This window comes from Malaclemys terrapin, chromosome 9 (assembly GCF_027887155.1).
Source record: "Malaclemys terrapin pileata isolate rMalTer1 chromosome 9, rMalTer1.hap1, whole genome shotgun sequence".
Taxonomy (NCBI): Eukaryota; Metazoa; Chordata; order Testudines; family Emydidae; genus Malaclemys; species Malaclemys terrapin.
The window spans coordinates 58023264-58049758 of NC_071513.1; the positions used below are offsets into that span (position 1 = coordinate 58023264).

At 47.2% G+C, this 26495-nt stretch overlaps 1 protein-coding gene across 1 annotated transcript in view; it reads left to right on the plus strand.

The window, feature by feature from the left end:
* Nucleotides 1-26495, plus strand: part of MYO7B (myosin VIIB) — a 94189-nt gene that overhangs the window by 13776 nt on the left and 53918 nt on the right. Inside the window, exons 4-16 of the mRNA XM_054040408.1 lie at nucleotides 586-738; nucleotides 2204-2388; nucleotides 3616-3737; nucleotides 5382-5524; nucleotides 5619-5732; nucleotides 9476-9629; nucleotides 10674-10750; nucleotides 11108-11227; nucleotides 11463-11605; nucleotides 16613-16823; nucleotides 20041-20176; nucleotides 20445-20605; nucleotides 24628-24765. Of these exons, the coding sequence (XP_053896383.1) occupies nucleotides 586-738; nucleotides 2204-2388; nucleotides 3616-3737; nucleotides 5382-5524; nucleotides 5619-5732; nucleotides 9476-9629; nucleotides 10674-10750; nucleotides 11108-11227; nucleotides 11463-11605; nucleotides 16613-16823; nucleotides 20041-20176; nucleotides 20445-20605; nucleotides 24628-24765 (1857 nt within the window). The remainder of the gene's footprint in view (nucleotides 1-585; nucleotides 739-2203; nucleotides 2389-3615; nucleotides 3738-5381; nucleotides 5525-5618; nucleotides 5733-9475; nucleotides 9630-10673; nucleotides 10751-11107; nucleotides 11228-11462; nucleotides 11606-16612; nucleotides 16824-20040; nucleotides 20177-20444; nucleotides 20606-24627; nucleotides 24766-26495) is intronic.

Consider the following 26495-nt stretch of genomic DNA (forward strand, 5'->3'; position numbering starts at 1 on the left):
AGCTTCTTCCCACCCCTTCCTGATACCCAAAGCCCAGCTGTTCCCATCCCAGCTCCCAAACCTCAGGCTTCCCCTCAACAGTTTCTACAATGCCATTATGCTTTGTCAATACCCAAATCTGCAGCAAAACTGAAAATATGGGGACAGCATAAAATCACTAACTGAATTTAAGATCAAGATATGGGCTACTGAACTGATTGTTTTATTCCTTTCCATATTTCAATTAAAAGCTTCCATATTTTTAATTTAAGTGTAACTGCCACAGAAATTCCACTGGAGCATAACAGAATCCTTGGCTGGCTGGTCCAGCTTGCTACAGGATCTTGACTATATTCCCCACCTGTAATGTCCTATCTTGATTCAAGCATTGCATGCTGGGTCTTGGTCTCAGTGGGCTGCACCTGTGTATTAAAGATAAAGCTGCTGCAATCTGCTCTGTGTTATGCCAGTTAAACCCACACGGTGCTAGTGTGAGTTACATTCGGGTTCCCTCCATGGCAACGTGGCTCCCTCCTTTGGATGCCCCGAGCTAATGTACAAAATCCCAGATGATTAATTAAAAGCTGTTGTGTTGTTCTATTTAAGGAACATTGGATTACTGCCCGGAACATCAATGCTGTGCGTCCCATGCATCCCACCTCTGCGCAAGGAGTAGAAGACATGATACGCCTCGGGGACCTGAATGAAGCAGGCATAGTGCACAACCTCCTCATCCGCCATCAGGAGCACAAAATCTATGTGAGTGCCAAGGCGAATGGGCAAATCGTAGTCAAGAATAAGAAATGAAAAACAGCACATTTCTGTCAGGGGGGCTAATGTGTCAGCCAAGGAGCAGCATCTGACACGTGGAGGCCTGGTTTCCTTTGCCAAATACTAGGCTGAGAAAGCCTTAGTGTCTCAGCAGTTCTGAAATTCTCCCTTTTCTTCTCTCATAACTGATCTCATCCTAGCACCTTGTCTGCAAGGACAAGAGGTGACACCAGACTTTGAAATCATGGAGTGACTCGACAGCGAGATGCATGGACAGCGAGAGAGCTGCCTTTTAGTTTTCTGCCTAAAGTGAAAGTTACCAGTGGTGACCTTTGTCTGTCAATCCAGACATTAAGACAGATATCAGGTCTGTGGTACAGCATGCAGTTAGGAAATCAACATACACTCTGCTATGCTAATTTCAATGATTCACCTGCGGATATAACAAACTATTAGTCCAACCAGGTGCTCTATTTGTTATTGTTGGCAATGGTATGATCTGACTTGTCTTTAGGTTCAATTTGATCTTTATTTAATTGTTATGCAACAAAACACATTGAGAGGAATGTTGCTCTTGTGGTTAAGGCGTTGCCTTGGGACTCAGGAGATGTGGTTTCATTTTCTGGCTTTGCCACAGACTTCGTGTGTGACGCTGGGCAACTTAACCCACTTAATTTCTCTGTGCCTTACTTCCCCATCTATAAAACAAGGATATTGGTACTTAGTTTCTCCCACACTTTGCTCTGCTGTCTGTTTGGATTGTAAACTTTACAGGGAAGGGGCTGTCTTACAACATGTTTATGCCGTGCCCAGCATAATCAAGCCCTGATTTTAATAGGTGCTACATTATAGCAAATGTAACAATCTAAAGTAACAGATGAGACACCATTACAATAATAAACTCTGGCAGTCATATTTTGAAGCTCGTGTATATAATCATCTTGCATTTATATACTGTACTGCCTTTCATCCAAATGGATCCCATTTAGCACTTTATAAATTTACCAAATAACACAATATACACACAGACACCTTTCAGGGATAGGCAAAATAACTGGGGTATGCACACACACACACACATATTCAGGGATAAGCAAAATAACGGGGGTATGTACACACACACACCAGTTATTTTGCCTACCCCTGAAGTGCAGCCACATCTGGGGTAGAATACAACAGCTGTTTAACATCACTCAGCAAGAGCACAGCTTTGTGTTTCATCTGAATGATCCTATGTCCGGTAGCATAGTGCCAGTTCAATACTGATTCAGAGGGAAGAATGCAATCTACTGAGTCATCTTTCTGCAGCACCCGGGGTTTTCCCTAAGAGTTCCTTATCCTTTCCTGAACCTGCTCAGCTTATGAGCTCTGATGAGAGCAGAGCCCAGGGTGGCTATGGCTGTGTTCTGCTATGTCTGGATTTGATGTTACGGGTAACTCTCTCCTCTTTCAGACCTACACAGGCTCTATCTTGGTCGCAGTGAATCCGTACCAGGTGTTGCCACTGTACACAGTGGAGCAGATCCAACTCTACAGTAACAAGCGAATTGGGGAGCTGCCTCCCCATGTCTTTGCCATCGCAGACAACTGTTATTTCAATATGAAGAGGAATAAGAGAGACCAGTGCTGTGTTATCAGGTAACTGGATGAGTGGGTAGGACTAGTGGTAGTAGGTTTACCACCAGGATTGGACAGAGAAGGGTTCCCAAAGTGTTTGGAGAGGTGACAATCTCTTCAGTCCCTCGGGGAGGCATAGATAACACCAAGGAAAATGAGAAGAGAACATTTGCTTTTTTGCTGTGTCATTTTCAGTTAGGACTCGGAAATGTTTAGTCCTGAATGTGCATTTATGTATCCATGTGACCGTATAATGTGTGTCCAAGCATGTTAGCTATGTTTGCACAAATGGGTGCATACATGACATTTTCATGCATAGCTTCAGAGACAGGGCTGATTTCTGCCTGCATATTTGTGCTGTGATTTTTGTATTTGGACCCTTACTGGAAATATTTAGCAAGAAAAAGGGATCAAGAGACTGCTCCTTTGCACTCTTGCATCTGAAGAAGTGAGGTTCTTACCCACGAAAGCTTATGCTCCCAATACTTCTGTTAGTCTCAAAGGTGCCACAGGACCCTCTATTGCCCTTTGCACATGTTTATATTTCCAAAACCCATCATTTCCCCCCCCCAAAGCCCTCTTAGTGCAGCAGGACATTCTACACAAATAGTCTCTTTATAAATAGATGGAGAATGGGAAGCCTGAGTACATTGTCCATAGCAAGGAAGGTACCTTTTTTACCTTTGGAAGGTAGCCATTATGTTTGAAGATTAAATTTAATTTTCTGGAAGCAGAGATTGTCTCTGAGAAGGTTAATCTCCCCCTCCTAAAACAAGACAAGAGAAACATTATCTTTATCCTACAAAGGTATTTCCTGTACTTGTTTTCTGTTCATCTTTTGTGCAAGGAGTTGGGTAATCTCAATGCAATGATGTCTCTTGCTAGCAGAGGAGATACTGGAAACAAGAAGTTAACATAAAACCAGCACAGATGGTACAATAAGGTACTAAAGATGAAAGGCCAAATTTTATTTCTCCTTCACACTGGAGCCAATCTACTAGTGTCAGTGGATTTGCACTTATGTAACTGAAGGAACAATTTAGCCCTTAACATTATAGTACAAAGAATAGCTTCACTTCAGTGAATGAGACGGTGAAAGATAAGCCTCTCACTCCCTACGAGACTCAGGACAGTCCCATAATATGGAGATGATCTGTGAATTCTTACCCTGGTCTGCCATTTTTTCCACTGTAGCAGAGAAAAAGAAACCAAGACACTGATTTACCACATTTATGTTTTGGATTCCAGTGGAGAATCTGGAGCCGGGAAGACTGAAAGCACTAAGCTGATACTGCAGTTTTTAACTGCTATCAGTGGCCAGCATTCCTGGATTGAGCAGCAGATTCTGGAGGCCAACCCCATTCTGGAAGGTAGGTTATGTAGCCAAGATACCTGATCCACCATAACACCAGTGATTGTGACGGATTTATGCCAGTGTAAAGCTGGAGTAATGCAGTAATGTCTCAGCAGCTGAACTCCTTAAAGCCTCAATGATGTAGTGGTTGACCAAGGAATCAACAAGAAATTTTGGCAAAGTCTGCAGAGAGTTTTCCCCAAAATCTGTGTGGTTCATCTGAGATTTTGCCCTAGATCTGCAGGGTTTTTGACTCATGTTAAAACTAGATATTCTAAGATACAAGGAGAGTCATTCAACATTTTTAAGACGCTTAATCTATTGGTCTTATCCAAGAGAAGATTAAGAGTTGATTTGCTCATGGTGTATAAGTACCTACACACGGAAAAGTTTTCAGATAAGTCTTCAATCTAGCAGACACAGGCATAACAAGATCCAGCCATTGGCTAGAAGCTTAAGCTAAGTAAATTCAGGCTAGGAATAAGGTGCAAATTTTTAACAATGAGGGTAATTAACCATTGGAACAGGTTATTTGGAGTGATGGGTTCTCCATCAATGTCTTTAAACTCAAGATTGGATGTCTTTCCAAACTATATGTTCTAGCTCAACCACAAGATATGGGCTTGATGGAGGGTGTAATCCGATGGCCTGTGTTATGCAGGAAGTTAGGATAGATGATCAGAATGTTCCTTTCTGCTTTTAAAATATGTGAATGAATAGGATTTCTGGAGTGAGCTACTCATATTAGTTAAGTTTTATAGAAACTCTGTTCTATGCCTATTACCTGCTAGTCCTCTGCTTTGTAGATGAGAACTCTGTAAATCTTACTCTCACCTGCATTTTTAGGACAGCTGCCAAGTATCTCAATTACTTGAGTCATTGAAAGGCAGTCTAATAATGGGCCTGGCTGCTCTGTGGCATTTCAGTGCCATGTGAGATGGCTAGTTTGCCTGCTCAATCCCTATGTCTATCTCTGCAGACCAAAAAAAAAAAAAAAGGCTTGCATGGGCTCCTAAGTGAGTCCCATACAGCGTTCTCAGATCAGGGAGAGTCTCCACAGGGGTGAGGTCAGGGATTGCTTCCCTAGGGAGGCACAAAAGTTTCTGTGGGTGTGGGGCACTGAATTGGGAACCTGTGGCAAGGTTTTGATGGTTGGGGTTGGGAAGGACTTAGTCAAGGTGTGACAAGCTTGGTGTTAGAGTAGAGCTAGTCTAAGCAATTGCGGGAGGGTTTTGGGAACAGGAAGGGGTCATGCTGGGGAAAGATGGGGGAGTTATAGTGAGGGGTAGGTATGCACTTGCACTAGTCTGTAGGAAGGTGTTTGGCTGAGGGAGATTGTATCTTCCCACAGGATCTTCCCACAGCTTTGCAGCCTCCCCACTTCCCATGAAGAGAGATCTGGTGTCCCCTTCCTACCTACATGAGAAATTTAGGGCCCACTTGCTTCCATGCACAGCTGTCTGCCTCTCTGCTCAGCTGAGTGTAGGATGGAGTCTGGGGCCTGCCATTGCCAGTGTGAGTCAGATCACATAGCATTGGAATATGGAGCTCACCAGAAATGCCAGCAGCAAGACCAGGTAGTCTGAAAGTGACATTGGCATGCCCTAAGCGGGACTAAACTCAATGTCTGTTTCTGTTCTACACTCCCTCCCCCCACCAGCCTTTGGAAACGCCAAGACAATTCGAAATGACAACTCAAGCCGCTTTGGGAAATACATCGACATCCACTTCAACCGAAGCAGCGTGATTGAAGGAGCCCGGATAGAGCAGTTCCTTCTGGAGAAGTCCCGGGTTTGTCGGCAGGTAAGGGCTCATCTGGGAGTCAGTGCTAACTCTGCTCCTGTTTTATGAGACCGCACTGACAGGCCTGTCCCCTGGGGTACTTCTCTCATTCCAGGCTCCGGAGGAGAGGAACTATCACATATTTTACTGCATGCTAATGGGGATGAATCTGGAGCAGAAGAAGATGTTGAATCTGGGCACTGCTTCAGAGTACACCTACCTCACCATGGTAAGATGCACCTCCCTCTGCTGCCATTGCCTTGAGCATGGGATTCCTCACGCTGGGCCGCTCTCACGTGTCACAGTGAAAGCGAGTGCAAGAGGGCTGGTTCTCACATAAAAATAGCCATGCCTAGAGTGAAAGAAGAATTATCATTAAGGGTGTTGTGGGCTCAGCTACAGTGTCCTCTAAGCTTTTATTGTACTGTATCCGCCACTGGGTGCAACTTATGGCCGTTAGAAGCTATCCGTCAAGAGCAGCCTTAAGAAAGATCAATAGCATCTTCAATTGGCTCCTCAGTGCCAGCCTTTGCACTGCAGTCCAGTTTTGGGTGATTGTCGTTGATCTCCCAGCAGGGAGAACACAAGGCCTGGATGTATTTCTCAGAGAAAAGGAATTAATAGGTACAAAATGTTCCTTTATTTCACAGCTGAGGCAACACCAGTAGCCATGGTCCTTATCTGTGGTGGGCCTTGCAGAAATAACTCAGTAATGTGGTTCTTGTTAGGGGGCTTATTCCTTCACCCTCTCACTTCCCTGGTCCTTCTTGCATGAACAGAGAGCAACAATACCCGAAGTCCGAAGGTGCAAACAATTCGATGTTTATTGGGGTGAACTTCCAGCAAGCATGATTCCAGTTTCCTTCCTCAGTGTCCCCCTACCCAACTCTGACACCACAGAGCCTTGCCTGTGTCCCTGTTCCCGTTCCCTGTTCCCGTTCCCCCCCTCCTTAGCGAAACATGATTCCAGTTCCCCCACCCCATTCCCTGTTCCCATTCCCCCCCTACTTCCTGATTGACTGCAGACTATATAGTAAAACTTGAGTTCTGCTTAGCTATACCTTAACCAATCATTTTACTGAAATTTAACTAACCAATCCTAACACATTGTAACATGGTTATTTAACCAATTATATCCCACCACCTTAATTGGTTTACACCCAACAAAATTAATTATACAGCAGACAGAAACAATCACAGAACCAGACAGAGATTATACAGACAAACAATAGGGAAGTGGAGACTACAGTGATAGAACAATACAAAAATGAGAATTTCACATCCCAGTATTGATAAATGAGTTTTTGCCAGACAGGATGCTATCAAACAAAGTTTTCTTTTACATCTTCTAGGCTCTTCCCTTTCTCTGGAGGTGATAGGAATATCAGGACAGGATTGTATTCCTTACAGCCCAATAGCACCTTATTTCAATGGGACTAGTTTGGAATGTGAGGATGTGACCATACACTTCCCAGTTTATGGCTGACCTCTGCTGCTTAGCCGAAGGCCTTAGCCTAAGAACCAGGCTTCAGACTGTCACAGTAAGAGAAGGCCCTTATACCGGCAGACAGTGATTTTGATTCTTTCTTTTATACCTCTATAACTAGCTAAGTGATAAGAATACACCTAAATTCTTAAAGTATAAGCCTTTGCAGACAAGCCTGAATATCTATATCCTAACAGTTCTCTCTCTAATCTGGGCTAGCTAACATAAAGTTCCCAGTCTGCGTTTATGTTTTCCAGAGAATTTCCCCTGTGGGATGTGGGGATCCATCTCAGGGGAGACCGCTGAAAGTACAGAGTGGTTTAACAGCAACACCACCATTGACTTTCTGTGGGATTTTTGCTTCTGAGCAGTTTTGGAAACCCCACCCCTAGTCTGGCCAAGTTCTTCACGCTAAAAACATGAGCTGAGCTGCTTTGCTCTGTGACTTGGACAAAAACGAGGAAAGAAGGAATTAGAGCCCAGTACTGCACCTGCTGAAGACAGCAGTATTCATGCCACAAACTTCAGTGGGAGCAGGGTTGGGCGCCCAAAAAACAAAGCTACTCAGATAGTGGAGGCTTTTGTAGGCCTGAATGTTTACAGAAAGCTGTGGAACTCTGCGTTAAAGGGTGGGAAGAATCTCACTAGCTAGGACATGCCTGCAGTTCCTCTGGGCCATTCGCACACACTACTGCCATGGGCTCAAATGATGTTGCCCCTAAAGGAAAGTGCCCCTGTGTGACATTGGCCCAGGGAGTGGGAGCGGATTCCCCAGCTTGTTAATTATAGGAATGGAATGATTGAGGACAAAGTGATAACACGGTCAGCACTTATTACGGCAGTTCAAGCACTGTGTATTCCATGAAGGGCTAAAGTCCTTTTAGCTCAGTGATGAGTGCAGTAAAATACTTAGATAGGCAGATTAGATCCAGGGGAAATGCTCCCATCATTTTTGTTGTGCTCAGCTATTGGTGCAAATAGCTATTCTTAGTGCTATAAATAGAGAAGCACATAAGGACACTTCACTCTTCCTGCTGCCACAGCACTGCATTGCCCAGGACTCACTGACCCAGCAGACATGCCCTACACTATGGGCTAGCCCCGAATCAGTTATTTATATGGAAGGTAGCAAAGGGCAGAGTGCTGAGCTGTGCCAGGAAGACTTTTGCTGAAGACCTTTCTCGTATTGTTTTTGGATCGTGCCACTCAGTGTCTTGTGCTAGATTCTAGTGTTCTGATTTTGCAAAGGTATTTTCTACCACTGTCCCAACCCTGCCTGTCTTTATTTCTCAAACAGAGGTTACTCCTACTGACTAGTGCCAGGGGATGCTTGTACAGAGCAGAGGAGAGCTAGAGCAGGGGCAGGAAAAGAGATGTGACCTCAAATCTGCCCTAAGAAAGACTGCAAATGTATCCCATGGTGATCCCCAGCAAGTGGGTGGACTGCTGAACGTTACATCTCCTCTTTCCCTGCTCCAGAGCAGCCTTTAATGTAGCTGGTTATTGAAGCAGTCCCTGGCCTAAGCTTCTCTCTCCTCTTCCCATATTACTCAGCTCAGCCATGGAAGCATGTGCTATGTGACCTCAGAGACCCACTAATGGATGCCTCATCCCACTACTGACAGAAAGGTGTGTAGCCAAGTGTTTGACTACACTCACGGTTTGCTCGTAAAAATGTTCAGGAAAGCCAAATGCATTGTCTAAAGACAACGCAGCACAACATGAAAAGGAAACATCTATTCTATACCCTTCTTCTGGGAAACCATTCTTATCCCACAGAATGTTCACCTTACACAGTAGGTGTGGTTCAAAGAGCCATCCTCAAACCTGCTTCTGTTTATATTGTGCATGTGTACCAGCTAACAGGCCCCTCTATTCACTTTAAGTTTAAGTCTAACCCACTTGTTAGTTAGGTTTGTCCTTGGTAGCTCTCTATACTTTCTCATATCTCGTTTTGAATGGTACATTCCAAGTGCTGATGAGCCCTGGAAGTACACCCTCTCTGTACTTGGCACACGGTGTATTCATGCATCTCTGCTTTGACACGTTTCCTATGTTCTAATGGTAAAGCTGACTTCAGCTTTGCAAAGTGGTGTGCGAGGCTTGACACAGGTGAACAGAACTGTGGGAAAAGCATAATCCATTCAGTTAATATAAGTTCTCCCACCACCCATGTACATAACGTATGTTATATTAATATCATGCACATCATACCTAGTCACATACTATGCCTAACAGATGCATATTGGCTAACACCACTCCAAGCAATGTGTCACCTTCTTTTGAGTGGGAGCGAAGAAAGAAACTACCATGGAAAAGGGAAATTAAAAAAAAAAATACAAGAGTTTGTATCTTGGGTCTGTAACGAGCAGCCCACAGGGCAGTACTGTTATATATGTTTTGTTCTGCAGCCTAGAGGCTGCTATGCTAGGTCTGTATTAATACCCAGATGATTTCCCTGTGCCTATGAATGTGCTGTCATGCAGGGTGACTGCACTTCTTGTGACGGCCGTAATGATGCAAAGGAATATGCTCACATCCGCTCTGCTATGAAGGTCCTCATGTTCTCAGATTCTGAGCACTGGGACATCAGCAAGCTGCTGGCTGCTATTCTGCACCTGGGGAACGTCGAGTTTGAAGGTAAACCCAGCACTGCCTGCAGCCAGGTCTTCCCGTCATCTCGGTGTTTAAAGTCTGTGGGTCACTATCTGCCTTCTTGTCTAAGGGCCAGCTCGTGGCTGTCTGCCAGACAGGTGTGGATGGCAATTGGGGTTTTGGAAGGGCAGCAGCTGCAGACAATAGAAGTACTGGTGGGTGAGCTGACTGAATTCTGTTCTGAGAGGGGACCCTGTTACTATTCTCACTGTGAGATAAGGTTGCCAGGCCATAAAGAGGCCCCCCACACATACTAGGCATTAAATAACACCGTGCCCTGGCACGAATGATAATGAAAAGCACTCTGTGTGCTGGGGGAAGGGAGAGGCGGAGGCCACGTCTTCACTGGCAATGTTAAAGCGCTGCCATGGCAGCACTGCTGCAGCTGCGCTTTACCGTGGCTTGTGTAGTCACGGCACAGTGCTGGAGAGAGCTCCCTCAGTGCTCTAAAAAAAACACCTCCACAAAGGGAGTAGCTGGGAGCGCGGCTCCTAGCGCTGGTGCACTGTTACACTGGTGCTTTACAGCGCTGAAACTTGCTGCACTCAGGGGGGTGTTTTTTGACACCCTTGAGCGAGAAAGTTGCAGCGCTGTAAAGTGCCAGTGTAGAGCCCTGAGTCAGGGTTATTGTGGAAACTCAGAATTCTCTGAGTTGGGTTTGATTCAAATTGCAGCCTTAGCGTTGCATTGAATGCATTCTGTAGGTGACTCTCACATCCTCTATTCAGTGCGATCTGATTAGTCTCTTAGCTTGGGAGCTTCTCAGGGCAGTGACTTTCTCACTGGGGCCAGGTCTACACTACAGACTGCCGGCAGAGCTATGCTGGTCAGCGGTGTGGATTAACTATACTGCTAACACTCTGCTGGTGTGGACATGGCCTGTGTTTCTGTACAGTGCTCCGCCCAAGATCCTGCTCCTGGCCTTGGATAGTACAGTAATACAAACAGTAACAATACAGCCATGCACCATAGTGGTAGCGACTTGTACTGTGTGTGTGTATACTGAGCTTTGTGGTTTCCTCTTCCCAGCTGCTGTATATGATAACTTGGACTGCTCTGATGTGCTGGATTCTTCACACTTTTTTGTAGCAACCAAACTGCTTGAGGTACTGGATTCTCATCTTCTCACTAGCTCTCTGGTTTGTTCCCCCTTCTGGGAGGGTGGATTGTTGGCACATGTGCTTCTGTGGAGAGGTTGTTTATGGTGTTTTCCTTTTGTGCTGTGTCCCCTTGTCACTGCTAATGCTCACAGTGATGCCCCTCCAGACTGAGAGATCTTTCCCTACATAGGCCCCAGGAACAGCTATTTTTTGTGACAGTAGGCCACAGTATCAATCAGGCAGCCTGTCTCTGCTTTCCCCACTTCTATCTTACACTCTTTTTCCTGAGTCAGACTCCTCCCGTCTTTGCCAGGTCTGCTTTATCTACATCGAATGATCCAGCTGCAATGATTATTCCTACAGGTGGACTCCGGAGAACTGCAAAACAGCCTTACAAACCACTCGATCATCATCCGAGGAGAGAGCGTGTCCATGCCCCTGAGCGTTGCCCAGGCTGCTGATGGGAGAGACGCCTTTGTGAAGGTAAAGGAGTTCATCCCCTCCAAGTGTGCATTGCATTGATGCTTTTCAAAGAGCGTGAATGCTTTCAGAGCTGTGACTACTGACTGTCTGAGGGCCTGGTTCTGCAAACACTTATCACTGGGCCCTAGATCTTGCTACACTGAGCGTGCATGTTGACTTCATTCTGAACAGCAAGCACAAGGCCCAGTAGGGTTTGTATTATTGGGCCTTTACCGCCTTTTTAACTCTTCCGCAGGGAATCTATGGCCACCTCTTCTTGTGGATAGTAAATAAGATCAATGCTGCAACTTTCAACCCACCTTCTCAGGATTCTAAAAGTTTGCGCAGGTCCATTGGGCTTCTGGACATCTTTGGTTTTGAAAACTTTAACACCAACAGGTAGGATGTTCCAGATTCATTTTTGTCAGGGAAAGTGACAAATAGCAGACATAAAGGTAGGGAACAAATGAATTAATTTGGTCATTCATTGTCGTCTTCGCGATCAAAGTAAAGATGGACCACTATAAGGTGGGTGCATAACTGGCTGGATAACCGTACTCAGAGAGTTGTTATTAATGGTTCCCAATGCTGCTGGAAAGGCATAACAAGTGGGGGTCTGTTTTGGGACCGGCTCTGTTCAATATCTTCATTAACGACTTAGATATTGGCATAGAAAGTACGCTTATTAAGTTTGCAGATGATACCAAACTGGGAGGGATTGCAACTGCTTTGGAGGTTAGGGTCATAATTCAAAATGATCTGGACAAATTGGAGAAATGGTCTGAGGTAAACAGGATGAAGTTTAACAAAGACAAATGCAAAGTGCTCCACTTAGGAAGGAACAATCAGTTTCACACATACAGAATGGGAAGAGACTGTCTAGGAAGGAGTATGGCAGAAAGGGATCTAGGGGTTATAATGGACCACAAGCTAAATATGAGTCAACAGTGTGATGCTGTTGCAAAAAAAGCAAACATGATTCTGGGATGTATTAACAGGTGTGTTGTGAGCAAGACACGGGAAGTCATTCTTCTGCTCTACTCTGCGCTGGTTAGGCCTCAACTGGAGTATTGTGTCCAGTTCTGGGCATCGCATTTCAAGAAAGATGTGGAGAAATTGGAGAGGGTCCAGAGAAGAGCAACAAGAATGATTAAAGGTCTTGAGAACATGACCTATGAAGGAAGGCTGAAAGAACTGGGTTTGTTTAGTTTGGAAAAGAGAAGACTGAGAGGGGACACAATAGCAGTTTTCAGGTATCTAAAAGGGTGTCATAAGGAGGAGGGAGAAAACTTGTTCACATTAGCCTCTAAGGATAGAACAAGAAGCAATGGGCTTAAACTGCAGCAAGGGAGGTTTAGGTTGGACATTAGGAAAAAGTTCCTGTCAGGGTGGTTAAACACTGGAATAAATTGCCTAGGGAGGTTGTGGAATCTCCATCTCTGGAGATATTTAAAATAAGGTTAGATAAATGTCTATCAGGGATGGTCTAGACAGTATTTGGTCCTGCCATGAGGGCAGGGGACTGGACTCGATGACCTCTTGAGGTCCCTTCCAGTCCTAGAATCTATGGTGTTTGCTTCCATCACTGAATTGTCCTAGCGATAATCATGATGCACATCCCTTTTCCTGCCACACAGAGGCCATTACCTCTGCTGAGCTATGTTGCACAGCATAGGGGTTCTCCAACTTCATCATAGCATGGACCACATCTTAATGGAGATCATGTTGTGGATACCTCAGGTTCCCATTCCCTGCATGCTTTCCTCTTGCCCAGTCTTCTCCTGTACATAGTTTCAGGCCGCTTGATTTCCCTGCTCCTGTGGACATGCTGCCCAGATTCCTCTTCCTCCCTGACATAACTCCCATTGTCTCTTTCCCATCTCTCCTGGACATTCCTCTCCCACTGGTGGCTTCAGGCCCCAAGGGCAGCTTCTGTTTCTTCTTAGGTAGTAGCTGCCCTGTTGCGGGGTGACGACTCACCGGCACGGCACCTCCTGCTGGTTGTCCAGGGAATTAGTTCTTTTCCAGCTCCGAAGCACCCCCTGCCGGCTGATGTCTCACCTGCCACTGGCCCCCTGTGTCCCTCCTGGACTCCGATGTCCTTTGCCCAGGGGTTCTGCCCATTGCAGCAACCCACAAGCTCTGGGTCTCCCCTCCCAAGGGAACCCCCAACCCTCATCCCCACCTCACCTCAGTGGCTACTGCCAGTCATCATCTAGCCCCTGCTCCCTGGGGCAGACTGCAGTCTATAAACCACTCATCATCGGCAAGGGGGGGTTGGACCAGCTGCCTCTGTCTATCTCTGGGCTGTCCCCTGCAGCCCCAGTACCCCTTCGTGGGCCCTTAACTAGGCCTGCAGCCTGGGGCTTTGCTAGAATCCCTCTACCCTTCCCCAGGACTGCTCCACCTCAGGTACCTTGCTCAGCTCCCAGGCAGCCAGGGCCTCCTCTCTCAAAACGCTGGAGAGATAGTGTCTTCTTAGCTCCTGGCCCACTGCCCTTTTATAAGGGCCAGCTGGGCCCTGATTGAGCTGGCCACAGCTGCAGCTGCTTCCTTAATCAGCCCAGCTTTCCCAGTTGCAGCCCTCTCCCGGTCTGCTTTTAACCCCTCTTTACTGGGGTGGGGCAGCCACCCCACCACACACCCTCCCCCTGAAAACCACACCAGGGGAGGGGGGGGTCCTCTGTCTTCCTAGCTTCCCTCTCAACTGGGTCCGCAGGATGTCTCTTTCCTGACACAGGTTCTCTATTAAGAGGAGCCACTTGCTTCCCTCTTCTGCAGTCTGGGTCCCCACCATAGCCGGTCCCGTCCCTGCGTGGGTTCCCCTGTATGTCTGAGTCCCCACTGTAGGTCGGCCCGTTCCCACAGGGTTTCCATTTTTGATCTGGGGCCTCTCTGCCCCAGACCCTCTCCTTTCCAGGGCCCTGGTCCTCACCACTCCCTCCTTCGGGGCAGTTTTGGACCCAGCCTGATTCTCCAGCCTCCCTCTCTTTCTGTGGGGGCAAGGCATATCCAGTGCCTTCCTTTAGCCACCTCAGGAGTAGGCTGGGCCCTGTGAGTCCCATGAGGGCACTCCCTCTTCCTGTGCCCAGGCTCCCCACAGGCCCAACAAGTTTGGAGCCACCCTGTTTACTTCACAGGGGCACTCTGGCCCTTCCACAGTTTGTCTCTGACGTAGCCCTTCCTTCAGGGCTAGCCTGGGCCCTGCGAGTCCTGTAGGGGCACTCCCTCTTCATGTGCCCTGGCTCCCCACAAGCCCAACAGTCTTTAAGCCCCAGCATCAGCCTCCAGCCCCAGGTGCCTGGCCCCCAATGAGGTCCATGTGCCCTCCCCCGCAGCAGCTGAAGTAGTCCTGCTTTAGGGTTACCATATCTATTAAATAAAAAAAGAGGACCCTGCACCGCCGGAGCCCGGGTGGGGAAGTGCCCGCCCGGCGGCTGGGGTCCGGAGGCAAGGGGGCTGCCTGAAGCCCATAGCGCTCGGGCAGCTCAGCTCTTAAACAGAGCCGAAGAGTCGGGGAGGAGCAGAGCAGCCGCGGCTGGAGGCTCTGCTCCTCCCCTGACTCTTCGGCTCTGTTTAAGAGCCGAGCTGCCCCAGCGCTACCGGCTTCGGGCAGCCCCCGTGCCTCCGGACCCTGCGCCGCCGGAGCCTGGGAGGGGAAGTGCCCGGCCGGCGGCTGGGGTCCGGAGGCAAGGGGGCTGCCTGAAGCCCATAGTGCTCGGGCAGCTCGGCTCTTAAACAGAGCCGAAGAGTCAGGGGAGGAGCAGAGCTGCCATTTTCCCGGACATGTTCGGCTTTTTGGCAATTCCCCCTGGACGGGGGTTTGAGTGCCGAAAAGCCGGACATGTCCGGGAAAAAGAGGACGTATGGTAACCCTATCCTGCTTGCTGTTTGGCGAGCTGGATCACACAGGCTCTCCAGTACAGTCTGTCACCATTTTTCTCCACCTTCATTTCCTCAATGCTAGGATTCGGGCAATACTCCCACAGTCCTTGCCCTGCCCCTTGTATCAGGGGCGGACCACCTATGCTCACATTCTCCACCATGTGTGGTGGGGCGATGACTCACTGGTGCGGCGCCTCCTGCTGGTTGTCCAGGGAATTAGCTCTTTTCCAGCTCTGGAGCGCCCTCTGCCAGCTGATGTCTCGCCTGCTGCTGGCCCCCTGTGTCCCTCCCGAACCCTGGTGCCCTTTGCCCAGGGGTTCTGCCCACTGCAGCAACACACAAGCTCTGGGTCTCCCCTCCCAGGGGAACCCCCACCCCCTATCTCCACCTCGCCTCAGTGGCTACTGCCAGTCGCCATCTAGCCCCCACTCCCTGGGACAGACTGAGGTCTATAAACCACTCATCATCGGCAAGGGGAATTGGACCAGCTGCCTCTGCCTATCTCTGGGCTGCCCTCTGCAGCCCCAGTACCCCTTCATGGGCCTTTAACTAGGCCTGCAGCCTGGGGCTTTGTTAGGCTGGAGCTCCCTCTGCTCTTCCCCAGCACTGCTCCACTTCAGGTACCCTGCTAGTACCCTTTGTGGGCCCTTAACTAGGCCTGCAGCCTGGGGCTTTGCTAGGCTCCCTCTGCCTTCTTGTGTCCTGCTCCTTCTAGGGGCACTGAGGCTCTTTGGTAGGGAACCAGCAGGACACAAGGAGGAGAGCCAGAACCATATAACCAGCCAGCTTTCCACAGATCATCAGCAAATGCTGTGCAGACCATGAACCACTGGTGGTCTGCATGTTAATGTACTAAAGATTCTACACCTGGGATAAAGCCCAGGGAGGATGTGATCAGTATCACATTTCTGTATGCTACCTTTAATGGAATATGTGATAAATCTGGCTATATTATGATTGTGCCTAATAATCAATAATAAATAATACTATTTATTATTCCCAAAGGTCACAATCCAGATCAGGGCCTCATGGTGTGCAGACACACCAGCACACAAAATCCTTGCCCCCAAGCATTTACAAGACCAGATGCAAGATGCGTGAGTGACAAACAAAAGGAGGGAAGGTGGCAGAGAGGACAAGAGTAAGAGGAATCTGATCACACACCTATACAGGCTAGCTAAGCACATACAGGCTGGCTAGGCACACAACCAGGAAGCTCCTAAGGGTCTCTGTAAAAAACAAAACAAAATATAAAATGAAACAATCTGTCCTGCCAGCCGCACACTATGTGAAGAAGGAGTCAATTGCATGTGAGTTGTTGGGCATGGTGATATGTGCCCAGATAGAACAACATACACCAGGAGTGTTCGTTAACAGTGTGAAATGGTATTACCTAAACTATAACAGTGTTCCCTGTGTGCATGTATCTAATATAGAGTATCAGATAATACTGTCCAGTGATAGTGATGATACCAGGTAACATGGAGATGACAGTGGATTCCCCATGCTGTTCCCCTGCAGTTTTGAGCAGCTCTGTATTAACTTTGCCAACGAGCACCTTCAGCAGTTCTTTGTGCGCCATGTCTTCAAGCTGGAGCAGGAGGAATATCTTGCGGAGCACATCTCCTGGAGCCACATTGACTTCACAGACAACCACCAGGCTTTGGAAGTGATCGCACTCAAACCCATGAACATTGTCTCCCTCATTGATGAAGAAAGCAAGTTCCCTAAGGTGAGAGTCTTATTCTGTCTGGTCTCTTGGTTTTACACAGAGGGCAGCTGCCTAGAAAGCTCTTCTGGAGGGACTGTGAGCTGGTAAGACCCAGTGAAAGTCATCTCCCCACAGAAGTCCCTTCACTACCTTTAGTGTCCTCTCCAATTGCAACCCAAAGAGGAAAATCCATGAGATTAAAACTTTTGTGCACGCTGTAGATGGTTCCCTGGTTGACTGTGTGCCAGACAGTGCTTACAGGTGAGAGGAATTGCTGCTCTAAAATTCTTCGGGGCCTGAATCATTTATGGCCCTTATAGACTCATATATTCCAAGGCCAGAAGGGACCACTGTGATCATCTAGTCTGACCGCCTGTATAACATAGACCATAGAACTTCCCCGAAATAATTCCGAGAGAAGATCTTTTAGAAAAATATCCAAACTTGATTTTAAAATTGTCATTACAAGACAATTGAGAATCCATGACAACCCTTGGTAAATTGTTCCAATGGTAAATTACCTTAATTGTTAAAATGTATGCTTTAGTTCCAGTCTGAATTTGTCTAGCTTCAACTTCCAGCCATTGGATCATGTTATACCGTTCTCTGCTAGATTGAAAAGCCCATTATTAAATATTTGTTCCCCATGTAGACACTTATAGACTGTAATCAAGTCACACCTTAACCTTTTCTTTGTTAAAATAGATTGAGCTTTTTGAGTCAATCATTATACGGCATGTTTTCTAATCCTTTAATCATTCTCATGGCTCTTCTCTGAACCCCTCTCCAATTTATCAACATCCTTCTTGAATTGTGGACACTAGAGCTGGACACAGTATTCCAGCAGTGCCAAATATCCCAGTGCCAAATATAGAGGTAAAATAACCTCTGTACTCCTTCTCAAAATTCCCCTGTTTATGCATCCCAGGGTCACATTAACTCTTTTGGCCACAGCGTCACGCTGGGAGCACATGTTTGGCTGATTATCCACCACAACCCCCAAAGCTTTTTCAGAGTCACTGCTTCCCAGGATAGAGAGTCCCCCATCCTGTACGTATGGCCTGCAGTCTTTGTTCCTAGGAGGATGCATTTACATTTAGCCAAATAAAAAGCGTATTGTTTGCTTGCACCCAGTTTACTGAGATCCAGATCACTCCGAATCAGTACCTGTCCTCTTCATTATTTACCACTCCCCCAATTTTTTTATCATCTGCAAACTTCATCAGTGATGATTTTATGCTTTCTTTCAGGTCACTAATAAAAACATTAAAGAGTGTAGGGCCAAGAACCAATCCATGTTGGACCCCACTGGAAACTCACCCGCTCAATGACAATTCCCTATTTACAATTACATTTTGAAACTTATCAGTTAGCCAGTTTTTAATCCATTTAATGTGTGCCATGTTAATTTTATATCGTTCTAGTTTTCTAATCAACATGTCATGCCTTATAGAAATCTAAGTATATTACATCAACCCTTTTACCTTTATCAACCAAATCTGTAATGTCATCAAAAAAGAAATCAAGTTCATCTGACAGGATCTATTTTCCATAAACCCATGTTGATTTGCATTAATTATCTTACTTTCCTTTAATTCTTTATTAATCGAGTCCCATATCAGCTGCTCCATTATCTTGCCAGGGATTACAGTCAGGCTGACCAGCCTATAATTACCCAGGTCATTCCATTTACCCTTTTAAAAAATTGTTACATTAGCTTTCTTCCAGTCTTCTGGTTCCTCAGTTCTCCAAGACTTATTGAAAAACAACATTAACAGTCTAGCAAGCTCTTCAACCAGCTCTTCTAAAACTCTTGGATGCAAGTTATCTGGACCAGATTTTTAAAATGTCTAGCTGTAGTAGCTTCTGTTTAACATCCTCCAGAGATGCTAGTGGAATGGGAATTATGTTATCATCACCATAGGATGAGACTATAGCATCTGTTTTCTCCCCAAATACAGAACAGAAATATGTATTGAACACTTCTGCCTTTTCTGAATTATTATTGATAATTCTACTATTTCCACCCAGTAATGAACCAATATCATTGTCAGGATTTTTTTTCCCTATTATATTTAAAAGACTCCTTCTTATTGTCATTAATGCTGCTGGCCATAGCTGCCACCTTGTGTCTCTTTGCTTCCCTTATCAATTTTCTACAAGTTCTAATTTCTGATTTATATTCATTACTATTAACATCCCCTTCCTTCCATTTGTTATAATATTACAAATATATGTATTTGCCTTCACTTCCACTCTATTTTTTTAACCATCACAGCCTTCACCCTCAGTTTTGGCTTTTTAGGCCAAATACCTAGTAAGATATTCTTAAATGATGCAGCTGTGCCAGGTGGTAAGAGCACAGAGGCTGGAGAGCATCCCCCATGCTCTCTGCATGCTCCAGGAAAAGGATAATCACAACTGCAGTCCCTGCACTCAGAAGAGCAAAGGGTTTGCTCCCTCTTTATTATCTCAAGGGCCCGTGGCACTTCAAAGAGCACAGCCCTGCCCATTCTACATGCTCTCCGCTACCCCAAGGAGGAGGAAGCTGTTGACGACATCCCTTTAACAACAGCATTATCCTGGTGGGCTTTTTCCCCTCACTGATGAATTGTAATGAAAACTATACGCTTAATGACAAGCATCCAACTGATTACAAGCCTACCAAACTCACCCATTGAGCTTCCCAGATGATTGGCTATGCAGGGCAGAATCCCGTCTGTAACCTCCAGAGTTGCACAAGGGCCGGGCTAAGGAGAGCGGTGCCAGCCTCATGGAGGGCCTCTGTGCCACCGAGCCTGTGCTGGGCAGGAAGGCTCAAAGAGGCCAGGGGAACATTCTCTCAAGCAACTCTTCCTGCCTCTTGCACAGCTTTGGGGATCTCCTAGCAGCTGCAAGTGACCTCAGTGGAGTCAGCGGGGGTGATTCCCTGGCCCCAAGGTAGCAGGACACACTCACTGGTGCTGTGAAGTACCAGTTGATACTCTAGCTAGGCCCTGTCTGTGTATTTGAGAGTTCTAGGATGGTGCCTTGCCCTACTGCTGGATCCAGCTCCTAACAACACTTTCCCTCCTCCCACTCCAGTGCAATCACCCAGTGCAGGTCCAGATTTAACCCTTTTTTGTATCTCGGAGCACTATTTTTTTTATTTTATTTTTTTTTTTGCTCGCACTGTAGAGGCCAGTGCTTGCAGAGAGAATCTGCTTCACCCCTGCCTCTTGGTTGTGTTTGTTCCTAGGGCACTGACGCCACTCTGATAAACAAAATCAATTCCCATCATGGCAAAAGCAAAGTCTACCTCCCACCGAGGAGCGTCCATGACACCAAATTTGGTATCAGCCACTTTGCTGGGATTGTCTATTACCAGTCGAAAGGTGAGAACACTTCTCTGTACAAGAACGGTCCTCCTCAGAAGCAAAGAGAGGAGAGCGCCTCTCCCCTGAGGCAGCTGCACCATGGGTCATTGTCCTCTCTATGGTGCTAGATTACACACAGCCTCCTGCTTGCCAAGCAGAAGTAATGAAGGCAAGAGGATTCATTTAAATTGAGTTGCAAGTTACTGTAAATTAGGTTTATTTTAGAGTGGCAGCCTGGGATCAGAGCCTGCGCAGATGATGAGGTTATTTTATTTCTGACCCACAGGTTTCCTGGAGAAGAATCGTGACATGCTCAGCTCCAACATAATGCAATTGGTTTACTCTTCCAAAAACAAATTCCTGAGGCAGATCTTCCAGGTGGAAACACCCATGGCTACCCTAGGCCGTGGGAGCATAAAACATCTCAGAGCTGAGCATATCCTCAAGGTTGGTTTTCTTCCACTTGATTAAAAAAAAAAAATCTGAAGTGTGCTTGATTATCTTCAGCCTTCCAAATGGTCTTACATTCTGTCTGCAAACTCTTCTGTCTTTCCCTTGCGCAATTTGTGTGCTGGTAGAACAGCTTGCGTGATCAACTGGAATCCTGAGTTATTGCCATAAACTGCTGAGATGCCAACCCAAAACTCAGAGTAACAGGGGGCCTTAGGACTTCCTCTCCCTGAATGGCCCATGTGGAGGCTACATTCAGGCTCGCATCGAAGCATTTGAGCTGTACTTCTTTTTCAGCATGCTCAGAAGCAAATTGACAAGTCTATATTGAGTCTGCCTCAGCTGTGCCTGGTTTTCTGTCTGAAGGTAGATGCCAGCTGCAACCGTCTAAGAGAGAGGGAGAGTGTGTGTATGTCTGTCTGAGTGGAGGTGGCATGGAGAAAATCATGACTAAAGGCGTGCATTGTAAATCCAGAAGCTCCTTTTAATTGAAGCAAGGTGTGACCAGGAGGCACCACGGTAGAGTGAATACAACTCTAGGAGCAGGCAGACAACTGACAATTGATAAAAAAAACCTCTCCATCTGAAGTCCCAGGATAGCTTGGTGGAAACCTCAGAACTTCATGTGGGATCATTTAAGAGTATCATAGGAAGTGATCTGGGAGTGGAACATTGTGCAGCCCAGGCATTGTGCATGGGATCATTCAGACAACCAGTCCAGAATAAAATATGAGTCCTGTGAACTACAGCCTAGGAGCCCTGTCCCAGATACTGCTGTATGGGATAGCAAGGTTGTAATGGGGTGCACTCATCTCTTGCGAGCACCCCTGATCGAGTGTGTGTTTTTTCTCGATTTTCTCCACTCACAGTGCTCCGTCGGCTGCTGCAGTTGTCAGGCAGGTCTTTGAGGACTCAGACCTCTGGTCGAGTCTCTCACAGTCTATGTGCAAAACCAAACAAATCCCTTCTGGGGTACACAATCCAAACTGTCCCCCCATATCCTGCACTCTCCCTGGGCTCAGTCTTTAACCAGCACAACAGTGCCCATCACGGTACCCTCGCTTGGTCCAGCTAGGTTGCAAGGCTCCTACTCTGGAATTGAGCACTGCCTTGAGGGCTTTTTCCCTGGGGTCGCCTTGCCTCTACTTGAGTCCTCAGTGACCCTAGCTTTCCTGCTAAGTCACCCCTCTTGGACTCAGTTCGCTGACCACAGCTCCCCACTGAGTCAGTCCCAGTGCAGCCCTTTTCCCTGCGATGCCACAGCTCTAATTCCCTTCCTTAGGGAACAGACACTTCCCTCAGTGGCTGGGGGGGGGGGGGGATACGGTCCCACTCATTGCTCTGGGTCCCAACCCCAACCTTTAATCCTTTCGCTGTGTCCCTTTGCTAATTGCTGCTCTATGTTTCCCTGGTGTCAAGCATCAGGGGGTAGCCGTGTTAGTCTGTATCTACAAAACCAACAAGGAGTCTGGTGGCACCTTAAAGACTAACAGATTTATTTGGGCATAAGCTTTCGTGGGTAAAAACCTCACTTCTTCAGATGCATATGTTTCCCTGGACCGCTTCCCTGTAGCCCATCTTAGTTGAGTCCCAGCAGCCAGCCAGAAGCTCCTTCCTCACTCCCCCAGTCCCTGCCAGTAACTACCTACTTGGTCCCAGCAGCCAGCCAGAAGCTATTCTCAGGCTCCCCCAGTCCCTGGCAGCAACTAATCCAGTGTTTCTTTTCTTGCGGCCACAGCCTCCTGAGCTGTGATGGGGTGGAGGTGGGTGGCAATATGGGTGGCTGCATTTGAGAAACCAATGGGTGGCCCTCCTCCTCCTGCTCCCTGTTGCTCCTGGATGCACTGCCTTGATGTTGATTGCTGGGACTGCCAGCAGAGGGTATATGCAGGCAAGAGCCACGCGCCTCTGCCTAGGAGCTGGACCTGCTGCTGGCTGCTTCCAGGCGCAGCCTGGTCCGCGGTGCCAGGGCAGGCAGGAAGCCTGCTTTAGCACCGCTGCTGACCGGGAGTCACCCAAGGTAAGCCTGTGCCCCAACCCTATGCTCCAATCCCCTGCCGCAGCCCTGAGCCCCCCCCCAAACCCGGAGCCCCTTCCTGCACCCCAAACCCCTCATCCTTGGCACCATCCCAGAGCTTGCACCCCCAGTCCCCCTCCCACACCTCAACCCCCTGCCCCATCCCAGAGCCCCCTCTCATACCCTGAACCCCTCATTCCCAGCCCCACCCCACAGCTCTGAGCTCCTCCCACACCCCAAACCCCTCATCCTGAGCTCTGTTGGGTCACGGGCATCAACAATTTTTTCCAACTGAGTCACCAGAAAAAAAGTTTGAAAACCACTGTTCTTAGGCACTCTGAGGAAATATTTTCCAAAAGTACATGTATTTGGCCACGGGATGGCAGTGTTGATCCATAGGTAAAGCTGCAGAAGTGCTCAATGTTAGATGCTAAGTGTGAATGTTTAAAGAGGAATGACGCTCAGAATGGATTTGCTTAAGTGTAATAGCAACATGGGTCATTGGAGTCTGTGGTTCCCCAGCGTCAAATAAACCTTCTGTCACACAGTTATTAGCTCCTTGCTCTGAAGAAGCCCTGTAATAACCAAACAAACAAACAATCTCAATGGAACCCTGCTGTAGGTAGGAATCTTAACCTCTGAGGATAGGAAAAGAAGCAATGGGCTTAAATTGCAGAAAGGGCAGTTTAGGTTGGACATTAGGAAAAACTTCCTGTCAGAGTGGATAAGCACTGGAATAAATTGTGTAGGGAGATTGTGGAATCTCCATTATTGGATATTTTTAAGAGCAGGTTGGACAAACACCTGTCAGGGATGGTCTAGATCAGGGATCGGCAACCTTTGGCATGGGGCTCGCCAGGGTAAGCCCCCTGGCGGGCCGGGCCGGTTTGTTTATCTGCCGCATCCGCAGGTTCGGCCGATCGCGACTCCCACTGGCCGCGGTTTGCCGTCCCAGGCCAATGGGGAGCGAACCGCGGCCAGTGGGAGCCGCGATCGGCCAAACCTGCAGATGCGGCAGGTAAACAAACTGGCCCGGTCTGCCAGGGTGCTTACCCTGGTGAGCCGTGTGCCAAAGGTTGCCGATCCCCGGTCTAGATAATACTTAGTCCTGCCTTGAGTGCAGGGAACTGGACTAGATGACCTCTGAAGGTCCCTTCCAGTTCTATGATTCTATGATTTGAACAGAGGGTCACTGTAATGGAATGTGCAGTTTAAACACAATGGAAAGCTGAGATTAACTCCTACTACAATGCTCTGTGTAACAAAGACTGTGGAAAATTCTGCTCCCACTTAGGCGGGTCAAAACTGGCAGTAACTAAAATAAAGGTGCGTTTCCATTGGAGTTGCACCAGTGGAACAGAGAGCAGAATTTGGCACTGTTGCTATAAGCATAAGAATTCTGTATTTATGACCATATGCAGATCAGCTCTTAACTTTTCACTATGTATTCTGTGTATTTTTACCATTTCACTATTTACAATAGCAATAATGACCTTGGAGTTAGATTTCTGTGGCTAATGGCTGGCTGGGAAGCCGTGGGCCCTGAGCCTGGCCAGCTGGGCATGAACTGCCAGGTAATGCCTAGCCTGGAGGTCAGTATTGCTTACGTACATGCTGTTTCCTATCAAGCTCAGAAGCACACACATATTAATTACCATTGCAATAATAACCTGGTACATGCCAAGACAGGTCCTATAATATACCCAGAACTTGTCCGCAGAGAAGGATCCTTGCCCTTGGTACACATGATGGGTAGGACTTTACCACTCCCATGAACACTGAGCAGCACTTCATTCACGTGAGTAATCCCAGTGAGCGCAGGGGAGTTACTGGCACAGGTAAGTACAGCATAGAGTAAGGATGGCAGATCTGGCCCCTAGTGGGTACAGAAACAGAAATTAGGGGACTGTCAAAAAATGTGTTTCTCTTTCCAGGAACACACAGCGAGATTATTAGTGGGCCCATGGGAGGTAAGAATCATGTATGTGCTTATTCTCTCCAGGGCTCGGATACCACCAAACGCCTGTCTACATTAGGTGGTCAATTCAAACAGTCTCTGGAGCAGCTGATGAAAATCCTGGGGAGCTGCCAGCCGTACTTTATTCGCTGTATCAAACCCAATGACTACAAGAAGCCATTGGTAATACTTCAAAAATACTAGATCAACGTCTTACCCGCAGTAACGTTTGTGTTTAGAGGGAAAGTGACTTAGCAGAAATCCTCAGTTGCTGCATGGCATCTTGTATTTCCACCTTAACCAAGAATAGCTGGAGTTCTAAGGTGGCTGTAATAAAAAAGGCAATAGTATAGAGTGGCTTTAATTTTAAAGGGCCCCTGCAAAAGATTTTGGAGTGATGTATTGCAAAACCAGGAATGAGGAATATACTGAAACATGTTATAAAAGCCGCCCTTGTGCCTGCAAAACAGAGAATTGGGAGGGTTTTAACTAACAACAAATAAGGAAAGGGAAAAAATATAACTATGGGGCCAAAAGTGATCATACTGAGGGACAAAGGTGTTGGTGTTTAAAGTGGAAAAGGGCCATCTGAGCAATGTCACAAGGGAAGAGGGAAGGTCTTGCTGTTAAGACACTGGACTGGGACTCAGGAGATCAAGACTTGGTTCTGCCCAGACAGGGCCGGCTCTACCATTTTTGCCACCCCAAGCAAAAAATAATAATAATAATAATAATAAAAAAATGCCTCCTGAATTGCCAAAGCAAAAAAAAAAAAAAGCCGCTCGGACTGTGCCACCCCAAGAATGGACGGAATGATGCCGCCCCTTAGCATGTGCCGCCCCAGGCACGTGCTTCCTCCACTGGTGCCTGGACTGGCCCTGGCCCCAGACTCCCTGTGCGACCTTCATCTATCCATGCCTCAGTTCCTTTGTTTGAATTGGGGACAGTAGCATTGTGCTATCTCAGCTGATGTGCTGAGTCAACAGAGAGGAAGTGCTCAGAGATTGCAGTGATGTGGGCTATAGAAAAACCTAGATCAAATGGAATTAAGTTCTATGTTGCAAGGTCCAGCACCGCCAAGGTGCAATTATCTGCCAAGCTAGGAAGCGATGATGGGATCGTCCTTACTAGAACCTCCCAACTAGCCAATGGCCAGACTACATTTAAAACATGTACTTGGGCTTTGCACTCACAAGCTTGCATCTTTTCAAAAACCTGCATCAACCTGCTGTGGGCAACTAAGGCTTGGCCCAAAGCCCACCGCGGTCAGTGAGAGTCTTCCTAAGGACTTCAATGGGCTTTGGACAAAGCCTCTAGTGACCAGTGTTTGGCAGATGTAAATTCAGGGGATGGGTTGAGCTCCTTTGACAAATGTGTGTCCACCTTAGTTTTGGAAACAAAGGTCCAACTCCTCAGCTGCTGTAAATCAGCAGTGCTCCATTGAAGTCAATGGAGTGATGTCAGCTTGCACCAGCTGAGGATCTGGCCCAGAGACAGAGAAATACTAATTAAAAAAAAAAAAGAATTGGTCGTGTATTGACTCACACACTGGCTGCGCTGTGGTTACCTCAATGGAGCACATAATTTTGTTTAGGCTGAGTCTTCTCTTGCAAACTGCCGTGTGTTTTCAATTCCCATTGACTTCAGCAGGCATTAAGGGTGCTCAGAACCTCCTGGGAGAGGTGCTCAGTGCCTGGCCGAATTGAGCCCATAGAGTGGTCTAATCATATCAGACCTGATCCAACTCCCTTTTTAAGTTTGTGGGAAGGATGCCATTGCTTCAGTGGGAGATAGACTGGGTCCTCACCTCCAACAGGGAACAGGGCTCAGGTTGCGACAAAACAATAATGGAATGACTTCTTCCATACTGCCATGCAGACCAAGGCCCTGACCCTGCCAACTTACGCCTGGGC